At 49.8% G+C, this 12,362-nt stretch overlaps 1 protein-coding gene across 1 annotated transcript in view; it reads right to left on the bottom strand.

The window, feature by feature from the left end:
- Positions 1-12,362, bottom strand: part of LOC144752244 (transcription initiation factor TFIID subunit 1-like) — a 303,153-nt gene that overhangs the window by 211,804 nt on the left and 78,987 nt on the right. The window contains exon 12 of the mRNA XM_078640245.1: positions 783-890. Coding sequence (XP_078496371.1) covers positions 783-890 — 108 coding nt within the window. The remainder of the gene's footprint in view (positions 1-782; positions 891-12,362) is intronic.

The raw sequence follows: 12,362 nt of genomic DNA, 5'->3' as shown, positions 1-12,362 counted from the left end.
AAGGACAGACACTATCACTGCCTCCCTGTCTTTAGGAGAGACATGCATCATATACTATGTGGAATCACCCAAGAGTGACAGAAGTCCACTTCCTAGGAGCAACCAGTGAATACACTAAAAAGAATCACTCAGGAGCAACAGACCCCAGTCTTGGGAACTAATGTCAAACAACCAGAAAGCACAATCTGGAAACCAGCCAGGTGTGAAAGAAGGACAATCAACCAGTGAATATACGAAAAGAAGCCAATCTAGCCGAGGGCCTGGCCACTGGCGGAGCAGCTATTAAGCCACTCAAAGATATAAAAGTACAATTCAAAGGTTTCGAGTCACATTGGAGCAAGCGCGGTGCAGGCCCTTGTGGACAAACACAGCGGTTTATTGGTGAAAGGGTTCATCCGATAGTGGGTCATGCAGTGATTAAATGCAGGATTACCAGGAAATCGCAGTAAGCATCTATTAGAGAACTTGTGAGAGGAACTAAACTTATATAGCTCTATATTGGGAAAGCCCTGTATCCAGGTGCTATATGGACATTCTTTATAATTTAATCTAAATCCTTGCTGTGTGAATCAAAAAGTAAAGCACCCCATGATTCCAGGCACAACTTTCATAGCATGCAGTCACATCTTCACATACGCTCTCACACGTACACACACCCACAGATGTACTTCAGCTACAGGGCTTCCATCATACAGCCACTTCCAAGCACAGACTCTCCTTTTCACCCAGACCCACCCCACCTTCGGGACAGCTCCTTCATCGCACATCTCTTCTCACCGTACCTGAATGATGTTTCCTCCAAATGTTCCCCGCAGGCCCTGCTGCTTCGGATAGTAAAACTCATCATTGGATAAGTTCCAGGGGTCCTTCACCTCCGGCTGAGACATATTCTGAGGGGAAAAGAGCACAAGCCCAATAAAAGGTATGCCCGGATGTGAAATCAATTCAAGCTAAGGGTACTCGCTCTGGTTTCTCCAACATATCCTCTGCCTCGTAAGGAGAGCAAAGGGCCATTCGAGTATCAGTGGACACTGCTGCTGCAGCAGTCTTTTTATACCTTGGTAGTTATGTCCTTTAGTCTGAAATTGGCATTTAACTGGAATAACATGTATCAAAAAGTTCACTTTTAGTACGAAGAAAAGAACCGTAATGAAGAAAAGTTTTCAAATCCGCTCGCTACTCCGGGATCTAGGCTATTGTTAATAAACAAAATGAGTGCACATGCATCTGGTACAGACCATCTTATGGGGTGTGTAGGCCCACACGATCGAATGCACAAGGTGCAGCTGTAGGAAAGTGGCTCTATATATAGTGGACCAAAGTAAGGTACAGTGTGTATAGAGTCCACAAACCCCAGAGGTAGTACAGAGGTTAAAGTCAGGACTGACATTACTCTCAAAAGTGGTAGCTTGGTCGAGCAGTAAGGCAGTACCAGAGGACAGTGTAAAGCATTTGTTGTACACACTCAGTCAGCAAATTATGTCACACACTCAAGGACTGAACTCTAGGCAAATAATTTTTGTATAAAATATATACTGCTGTTTTATTTTTAGAACCAAGCAAGCCTGGCACAGGTAAGCATTAAATACTTTACAGTAATAAGTTGCTGAATGTAGAACAGTTTGAAAATGCAATAGGAATTGTACTTTGTTTGATTTACAGGGAATGCAGTAGGCTGCAATACTTAGCAAATACAGTACATTGGAATGAATAGGCTTTTTCAGTAAATTGCAGGTAAGTTACTTTTTATGTTACTTTTCTAACTCAGTGCTGGATACCTAGATTCAGCACTGGGACATTTCCTGCAAACAGGTAAGTAAATATGTTTTGGTTATTCGTGCGATTTTTAAAGAATATTTTTATATTTCAAAACTCCACACTTGGAAACTTTTTGGAATAAAATTGTCAATGTTATCCTTTGGAGGAAAAACAGGTTATCGGTTCAAAGGTAAGTTATCAACTGTGGGAGTTAAGGTTCTGGGTTACATTCAGGGGTCCCCCAGGGTCAGTGATGCACCCTTGTTACACCCTGAGCGGCACTAGGGCAGCCGGGTGCAGTGTTGAGGCCCAATGTTATCCAATGGGGGATAGGGGCCTCCGGTTGGTGGCTGCTTGCAAGCAGGCCACAGGGTTGTGGGAGCAAAGCTCCTAGGGTTTAGGTCAGGGTAAATGGGGAAACAAAGTAGCACAAAAGGTGCACCCCCAGCGGCACAGAGGCGGCCGGGTGCAGGGTGCTTTTTCGAGGTCGGGTGGCCTGTTATTTTCAATGGAGAACCTCCGGTTTGCAAAAGCACTGCAGGCAATGAGACAAAGGACTTCTGGGTGCGACCACCACTTGGGGTCAAATCTTCTTACCAGCTCAGGGTCGCGTTTAGAGGGGCCTTCTGGATTTAGACTGCAGGCATCGGCTGGAGGCTTGAGGCAGGTCAGGGGTCGCCGGATCTCGGTTCAGGATCGCTGGGGTGACCTCCTCGTGGTGTTTGCACACTCTAGCTCGGGCTGTAGACGGCGGGTGCAGAGTGGGGCGGATTCGCAGTCTCCGGCCAGAGCCAGAGGTTGCAGTTGAACAAATCCGGTGTTCACTGGAGAAGCAGTCTTTGGAAGTGAAGGCAGGCAGGTCCTCCGGAGTTTTTGAGGTTGCTGGCTGCAGGACACTTCGGGATTTCGCAGGAGCAGGTTCAAGGGGAGACAGGCCTGTAGGGCTGGGGCCAAGTCAGTGGGCGTAGTCCTCTTGTTAGCTCTGCACGGCTGTTCAGTCCTTCTTTTCTTCTTGTTGTTTCTGGATCTGAGGAAGCAAGGTTCTGGGTGCCCCCTAAATACTAGATTTAGGGGGATTACAGGTAGGTAAAGGGCAGGGACCAATGGATCCCTTCCCTGGGGTGGGTATACCCCATATTGTGCCACCCTCCAGTGGGAGGGGGGCAGGAGCCTGTCCCTGGTTGGTTGGGTCCCCCCATCCTCAAGATGGTGGGGACTCAGAGGTGTGCTTCACCTCACCTCCGCAACCTAAGTGGTGGAGTTGGCAGAGGTGGGCACACCTCTCTCCCTCACTTGTTTTTCCTGCCGGTTCTCCCACCCAAAGTGGGGGGTAGAACCGGTGGGGACCAGTTGCTGAAAGCAGCAAGTGGTCTTGGTAAGCTCACAAAGGCGGCATGCCTTTGAGGCTTCTCCTTCGTGAACCCTGCCCGTCCTGGGGGAGGAGGCTTGGCACCTCGTCCCAGGATGTGCATTGTTTCAGGCCCCAGAGAGCAGCAGGCTCTCGACCAAGGGGTCCAGAAACATGTCTGTTGATGGCAGCCTAAGCAGCCACTCAGTTGGGACACTAGAGGTGGCTTAGTTTTCATCTCTGAGATGCCCTCTGTGTGCATTTTGTTTTTAAATCCCACACTGGCATCAGTGTGGGTATAATGTGCTGAGATGTTTGATACCAAACTTCCCAGTTTTTAGTGTAGCCATTATGGTGCTGTGGAGTTCGTAATGACAAACTCACAGCACCATATACTCTTAATGGCGGCACTGCACTTACAATGTCGAAGAATGGACTTAGACACTGTAGTGGTACAGGGCTCATGCACCTGTACCCTCACCACTGGCATAGAGCACCCAGCTAGAGGGGTGACTGATATATGCCAAGGCAGTGGGTGGTAGGCATGGTACACAGGGATGTGTGCCATGTCGACTCTTCACTTTGTTCTGCACTGTTAGAAACGGGTAGCGTGGTGCAGAGCAGGCGGGCCAAACTCCAGAGGAAATGTGTAAAGCATCCACGCAGCACACACAGGTGACACACAAGGCACACTACAAAAAGAGACTCCACACCAAGTTAGGTGAAAAACAGTATGTGTATTGTAAAATAAACACTTCAGAATGGAATCACAGGTGCAGATAAACTGTGCCAGCCGGCACCGGGGAATAATTCACAGGGGGACTATTTACAAGGCAGGGCCGATCGGGTCGCTGCCAGCATCATCACAAGGTACAAGGATCAGTATAAGGAATAAACGTAAAGTCCATCAATAAATGTGTAACATCCAGTTCCTTCTGGCAAGATCATGAACTGGGCACTGTTTTATGATAGGCCTAAACCTCATTAGTAGTAGGCTTAACCATGGGAGCATTAAATCACCTTAGATTAGGCACTTTACGCAGGACCCCAGCAAGGTAGCATTAGGGTAAAAACACTAGGCAGCATCACATTAGGCAAAATCACATGCAGTAGGCATCGCCATGAGCCCGAACACCATAGGCCTTATCAGTAAGCAGGTACTTCATACCAACACAAGCACCTGGGGCATCTCATCAATGTGAACATTAGGGCCGAACATTAGCATAATGGTGCATCCCACATTAGCAGTAGGCGTGGAAACCTGCGGGCATAAACATTAGGCAGAAGACCACATTAGGCAAAAATCCCTTATGCATCACATTAGCACGAAACCACGTTGGCGATAGGCCTAGAATGAAAATACCACTGCCTGACATTAATACTGGGCAGTAAACACCCTATGCGCCACCATAACCCCAGCAGTGGGCAACAGTAGCATAAAGGCACTAGGCATGAAAACCCATTATGCGTAACATCAGGCATAACATATATGAGCCTGGAGGCATAACCTTAGGCAAGAGTTCATTTGCATAAATCACATTAACAGGAGGCCTGGAATGAAAACCTTAGGATAGGCATAGCCATAAACATAAATGCAACATTAGGCATGAAAGCATTAGGCATATGTTAGCAGAACGGTACTCCTCATCACATTAGCCTAAGTCCGAGTAGGCATACGCATGTTATGCAAAACACCAACAAGGTAAGCCTCCGGGGAAAAACATTGTTATTAGCATGGAAGCCCTAGGCCTAACTCTTAGATGTAGAACACAGCAGGCCTTCTATCTGCATACGTCACAGCGTGCATGACACCTGAGAATGAGGCATAAACACGTGGGCCCAGGGCACCCTCCTTAGCCTCAAAGCCTGAGCAACACATACGGCAGTAAATCATCAGCATAGATGCATTAGGCACAACAATGGGCCTAGGAGCCGCAAGTGTAGGCATCTTATTAGCACAAGACCCATTGCATAAACAATACTGCAGGCATAACTGTAGGCATGACAACCTCATCAGCCTAAACTAGATTATACTTGTACCAAGGCCCTTCCCAGAACGTTGGCAGGGCACCTTCTGTAAATACAGCTGGGCATGAAATCATTAGCATGAAGCAATCCACATGAAATCAGCAGGCCACACCACGTGACCCCAACAACGCACAAACTGGAGCCCCCATTCCGGAGACTCTCATGCGGAGGAATGCCCGACCGTGGCAGCTGCCCACTGTCCAGCGGGGCAGTTGTGGAAAATAAATGCAGCGCTGGCCGTGGGATGCAGGACTAGGAGTCCTGGGGCTGGAAAACAGTTGTAGCACTTCACGGGGCGCTAGACAGCAAGCAGAGCACAGTCAATGCGAATATAGCACTCTGGCAGCACAGCGCTGCAGGACCCACGCACCTTCTTCTCTTGGGCAGGGGCTGGAGGCAGCGCACACGAGGCGCTAGATGGCTCACAGTCCCAGGATCCCACCCGAGGGTGTAGCGCCCACGCTCCTCACCTCCTTGGAGTGCAGGCAACCAGAAGATAGCGCTCACAAGGCGGTAGGCAGTAGGAAAGTTCTTAGGGGCTTGGACAGCGCTGCAGCCCTCACAAGGCGCTAGGCAGCAGGAAGAGCCCAGTCTCTCCAAATATAGCACTCACGAGGTGCAAGGGGAACATGCAGGAGGACTTACTCACCAGACGTCAGCTGCAGGATCCACGCTCCTCCTCTCTTTGGGGATGGAGATATAGCGCTACAGCACCGCGCTGCAGGCGTCAGCTCCTCCTCTGGCAATCAGGAAACTAGTGCCTCCCAGGCGCTAGGGAGCTGGTGAGGAACCAGAGTCCCACACAAGGAAGCAGTGCCCACACTCCTCACCTCCTGGGAATACAGGCAGTCAAAGTATAGCGCTCACGAGGCGCTAGAGCAGCAGAGCAGGCAGGCCAGGCTGGGCAAGATCAGCAGACAGTGGGCACTCACCAGTACAGGACAGCAGCTCCTAGAAGCAGTCATCTCCGACAAAGTGGCACTCCCCCTGACATAGCAGTCTACACTCCAGCACAGCCTCTCACTGGCCCTGTGGGACAGCAGAGGGGTACAGATGGGCTCAAGGACCAGCACGCAGGCCCTTGCGGCGGTACCTCCTGGCAGAGTGTCCCCTCTCAATCCAGTCCACTCTCAGTCTGAGCACATGGCATCTCTACTGCTCTACATATACACCCCTCCTCCCACCTACCAGAAAGGGCTGGAAGCTTCTAGAAAGTCCCTGGCAGTTCCAGCCTCACTTTCACTGTGGGGGAAGTGTAGAGCAACTTGTCACTTCAAACACTAGACCGCCAACCCACCTCAGGCAGGCGGCACAAGCACACAGCCACGGCGTCCATTTTAAAAGTAGCATTTCTTCACAACAGTACAAATAAATCTGCGCACGCCATTGCCAAGCAGGTATTTTCTCACACATGGTAAAAGGCTAGGAGGAAAAGCGAAAAATGTTAGGGAAAAAGGACCAAGTCCAACATGCACCAAGACACGCAGCCTGCAAATGTAGTATGTGTGTTTAAAGGCACAGGGCCTCTAAGGGTGGCACCATAAGTGCTGCAGCCCTTAGAGGTCTTCCCTGGCCACAGTGCCCTGGTACCATTTACAAGGTACTGACATGTGGCCAAAAGCGGCAATTGGGTTTGGTGTCAATGCTGTTTAGGGAAATAACATAGGCCCTGGGTACCCGGTTGGCAGGAACCCAGGGCACATTCAGTCAAAGTACATCAACAGTTTGGCTAAAAGTGGGGGCAACCATGCAAAAAGAGGGCACTTCTTACAAGCAGCTCATCCTGTGGGACGGGGTGTTACACACTCTTCCTGGACAGGCTTTTGTTCTGGATCTCTGGACAGCAGAGGGGTCACCCTAGGAGGTCAGAACAGCATCTCTGGCTGCAGGCTGGAAGAAACCAGTTAGTAGGGGCACCAGAGGCTGGTAGGGTTCCAGGGGGCACTTCTAAGGTGCACTGGTAAATTCGGCATCCCTATTTTCAGTGACGCCATCATGCAGCTGGGGAACTCGTTTTCACCGGTGTCCAGCACATGTTCTAAAATGGCTGTCCTGTCCACTTGTACTGGCAGTAACAGAACTGACCAGCACAGGGATATACCTGCTCATGCAGGTATGCCCTCACATGCAATACTAAGCACCCTGCTTTAGGGCTGTCAGGCCTGCTCTAGGGGTGACTGACACCGATCGCATGCAGTGGTAGGAGACACGGCACACAGGGATGTGTGCAAGGACATGTTTTCACTTGTCTGCTTTAAGACACGCAGCCTCCAATGGCAGCCCTGCATGCGCTTGGGAGGGGTCCCTTAGGGTGGCACACTTTGTGCTGTTGCCCTTAGTGACCGCATTTAGTACCTAAAGGCCCTAGGTACAGGGTACCATTTACTAGGGACTTACAGAAGGTGCTAAAGGGTTTGCCAATTGGATAAACAATTGTACATTTCTAGGGAAAGAACACTAGCACTGGGAACCTGGTTAGCTGGGACCTTGTACACTTCAAAATCAGGTAAAAAGTGAGCGATGGGGGCACTTCAACAAAAAAAAACAGTTTCCTACATAATCCCCGCAGGCCAGGGGAGTCAGCAAAACCTGGGCGAGTCTCCCTAGTCTGTCAGGGGAAGAAGAGTTAGAAAACAGGCTAGATTGTTGCAGGGCCTACTCTGCCTTACATCCTCTTGTCTAGGTCATTCCCTCTGGGGATGTTGGACCTGGTCCCTTTTGCAGAGTAACCCCAAACTGTTTGCCTTCTTACTCCTATTTTTTCTGACCTGTTTTTGTTGGCTTTAGAACTCTGCTATCCAGTGATAAAGTGCATATGCTCTTTGTCCAAATTGTATTGATGATTGGTTATCCATGACTGGCATATTTGTTTTACTAGTAAGTCCCTAAAAGAGTGCACCAGGTGTGCCCAGGGACCCTACTTGGACGGGGTGCATACAGACTGCCAACTAGACCTCGTTTCTAACAGGTGAGTTGACCTACCGCAACAGTGTTAGGACCCAATTTTTAATGCCCTTTGTCGTCTTCCTCGGTGCCCGCACCCAATCTTTTTGTTTTGGGATCAGAGGTGTCTTCTCTCAAACCAGTATATCCTAGGTGAGACTAGAAGAGCAAGGGCTATCCCAGGGGAGGTTACTGTTAGGCTGTGGCTGTAATAACCCCTAGAAATAGCTGGGTGCCTTAGTTGGAGAAGACCTCCCCCTTGACGGTCTCCTTGGAAATGACCATCCAGAGGGTGGTCTGAGCCAAAGTGAGGTACTGGTTAGATGAACCTACAACTAGTGCAAGTAAGCTGTGGTAGCTTGAGTAGAAAACTGGGATCTTATTGCAGTACCCCTTCCACACTTTTTGCCTGGTGTCTGTTGGAACTTTGACTGAAGTGTCCTGTTTTATAATTTGTGAGAGTACAGGATCAGTTTTATTGTAGGTTGCCGTTCCTTTTTTCTATTTAAATGCCTGAGCTTATTATCACCACTGACTGACGTGATTCTTTTCTAACAATGCACCTTTATTCATGCATTCATTAAAAAAAAATGTGCAGTACCAGTGTTCTTTCCAAAAAAATGTACAATTGTTTATCCAACTAGAAAAACCGTTAGCACCCTCTGTGAGTCGCAAGTAAATGGTACCCCTGGTACTTAGGGCCTGAGGTAGTATGGAGGGCCCCCAAAGGGAAACAGCACAAATTGGGACCCCTCACCAAGCACATGCAAGACTATCATTGCAGGTTGCATGTCTTGGTGCAGACAAAAGTGAAAACACGTCATGTCACATCCTTGTGTGCCATGTCTCCTACCACTGCATGTGATATTTGTAAGCCACCCCTACAGCAGGCCTGACAGCGCTAAAGCAGGGTGCTGAGTATTACATGTGAGGGCATACCTGCATGAGCAGATATGATCCTGTGCTGGTCAGTTCCATTACTGCCAGTACAATTGACCAGGGAAGCCATTTTACAACATGTGGTGGACACTGGTAACGACGAGTTCTCCAGCTGCACGATGGCTTCACTTAGGGATGTTTGGTATCAAACATCTCGTACTTGTAAACCCACACAGATGTCAGTGTTGGATTTATCAATACATGCACTCAGAGGGCGCACCTTAGAGGTGCCCCCTGAAAACCTACAAGCCTCTGGTGTGCTTCCTGACTAGAGTCTGCCAGCTTGCCATCCTAGACGCTGTGTTGACCTCCAGGATGACAGCCTTTGGCTCCCAGGAGACCCAGAACAAAAGCCGGTCTGGTAAGAGGGTGTATCACCCCGTCCCACGGGAAGACCGGCTGATTAGCCTCCTTAGACCGGTGAGCATCAAAGAAGATGCCACCTTTGGAATGCAAATCTGGCTCCCCGCACAGGGGAGGAAGCCGCCTCCCTCTGTCCAGGATCTCCTTGGTAACCCGGACAGATGGGAAAATTAGCTAGTCAGGTAGGCGGGCGACCTCCAGGCTAGTACCACCCCTAAGGTGGGCTACAGTGGGGTGGACAGGATTTTTCAGAAGAACCCAACACCCAAAGCCACCACTGCACCAGTCACATTCGGCCCGAGTCGAAGTGGGCCACCGGTGCCCACAACGTTCCCCAGGCCTCCAAAGCTCAAGTCCATTGTTGTCTCACCCTTCGTGGACTCCCCAACGTCGCACACAGGTCCCCTCGACTGCTCCCGGTAAGAAAACCAGAAGCCTAAAGACACCTCTGCACCGTTGCCACCAGGGAATGGACAGGCTGTCTCCTAGGTATCCCTACGTCCCCGAGCATCGCAAGCCTGGAGCCTCCCCTTTGGTCCAAACCGACTGGCTTTCTAGCCAGAACCTGCAGCCTCTGTTTACTGTGACCGATCCCCATTGAAACACAGTGGCCTCCCAATGCGTATTTGCAACCTGCACCCAGCCGCTCTTGTGCCGCTGGCGGTGTACTGCTTGTGTTGCTTGGACCTTGCCCACCGGTTAACGTAACTCCTAGAGATTGATCCTATAAGTCGATGTCTTGTACCTGTTTGCAGATCATTTTCTTCCTTCTATAGGAAAACATTGCAGAGCTCAAAAATTGCACTGTGTCCACTTTATGAACTGAATTTATATTCAAAAACGTACTTAACTAGACGAACCTGCATACAAGATCGAACAGTGGATTATGGGAGAACCAGCCGTATACCTACTCCTGTAAAGCAGATCAGCCCCTATGGGCCTCCCCCCTGCAACACAGGCAGTGATCATGACTTGGCTGCATACGCTTGACCATATAGGTTGGTGGGGGAGTCTTACACGTGAGACCCCACTGTGGCAAATCGCCTACTTCCACAGGCAGCGGATCTTCAGGGGTTCAGCGGCTGGGATCGCATCGGAGTTTAAACCCTGGGAGATGTTATGAGGGGCCGCACCCTAAATCTTTTCAGGACCTTCAAAAGGAGTTCTCTATGCCCCACTCCCAGGTCTACAAATACTTACAATTACGACATGCGTTACACTCTTACATTAAGGACCTAACCGCCCTGCCAGAGTTCAGCCCACTAGAGGGCAAGCTCCTAATGAGGAACTTGGGGGATCATAAAATCTCCAAAATGTATCTATCCCTAGTGACGAACAGGCCCACAACCCTTGCCACCCTACAGGCCTCCTGGGACACGGATATAGGACCTTTAGACGACGACTGGTCCAAGGCTCTCCAATCACCACGTGAAGCTGCAATAGGCACCCGCCCCGCCATATTCAATTTAAGTATCTGCCTAGGGTATATTACACTCGATATCGATTATGGTGGGCAGGGCAGAGTGCCATTGTTGTCATTCAGAGGACGGCACCTTTCTACACACAATTAGGATGTGTGCCACTCTCAATCGTATTTGGCAGGGGTGCTTCAAAGCCTATCTGCAGTACCAGCATGGGACATTACCAGATCTCCCCAACTCACGCTTTTACACTGTGCAGATGGAATTGGGGGTAACCATTATAAAAAACATTTGTTATTCTTGGGCCTTACCCTTGCAAAACGGGATATAGCCGAACATTGGATGGCTGACACCCCTCCTCGTGTACTGACGTAGAAGAGGGGCATAGGCAACACTATGGAGTTAGAACGACCTGTATTCATAGCCCGTGGTTGTAGGAGAGTAGGGTCTGCTTCCTATGGTCACCCCCACTTTTTGCTGTGAGTCTCTCGTTTTTCGACTTTAGTCTGGTTGTGGCCCTGCTAATCAGGACCAAAGCCTAGCTGTTCTCTCTCTAAATTGATACCATGTACTCTAGGTACATACCAGATTGGTTACTGGGTCACCCTTGTGAGCCCCTGTATAGTGTACCCTAGGTACCCATCTTCAAATCTGGAACTATACTCATCCAAGCGTCTGAAAAGCACCTCGACATCTTTGAACAACACTTTACCGCTATATCCCAAACTCCCACAATATCATCGAATCCTGGCCTCTCACCCCCTCTACCCCTAGACTCATCACCCCCCTCTCATCTCCGATACCATTACCTCGTCTCTCTGACCTACCCAACTTTTATTGCCTTCTTCTCCCTTCACCTCTCCCTCCCCCCTATCGCCTCTACCTGATTTTCCCCATCCCTCTCCTACTCCCAATGAACAACACTTTAGCACTTTATCCCAAACCGTCGCACAATCCCCGAACTCTGACCTCTCACCCCCTTTACCCCTTGATTCATCATCCCCCATATCATCCCCGTCCCCCTTACCTCGTTTCTCTGACCCTCCCCAATTCTTATGGTCTTCATCTCCCTTCACTTCTCCCTCCTCCCTATGGCCTCTTCCTAATCTAATATGCTCTGGTACACGCGCCTCTCCTTTCAACCTCCTCTCCAACATCCCCCCTCCTTGCACCACATCATTCATCCACACAACGATACCACCTGCATCCCCCAATTACCATATGATCTCCCCCGATTCCAAAAAACACACTCTACTCAACGCTCCTCCCTCCACTCGACTCCCTTCCCGCTTCCCCCTCTGCCTCTTACCTCCTGGGACCCCCATGTCCCATTATTACACTCTCTTCTATGCCCCTCCCTCCCCTCGACTCCCACATCCCTTACCCCTCTGCCACTTATCCCCAGATTCCCCCCTGTTCCAATAATACACTCCCTTATATACTCTTCCTTCCCCCTGACTCCCTTATCAATTCTCCCTCTGCCACTTACCCCATAGTACCCCCCTTTACAACTACACACTCTCTTCTACGCTCCTCCCTCCCCTTGACTCCCTCACCACAGC

Source organism: Lissotriton helveticus, chromosome 4_2, assembly GCF_964261635.1.
Source record: "Lissotriton helveticus chromosome 4_2, aLisHel1.1, whole genome shotgun sequence".
NCBI classification, from domain to species: Eukaryota; Metazoa; Chordata; class Amphibia; order Caudata; family Salamandridae; genus Lissotriton; species Lissotriton helveticus.
Note: the sequence above shows the minus strand (reverse complement) of the source record. Positions and strands in the feature narration are given on the sequence as shown.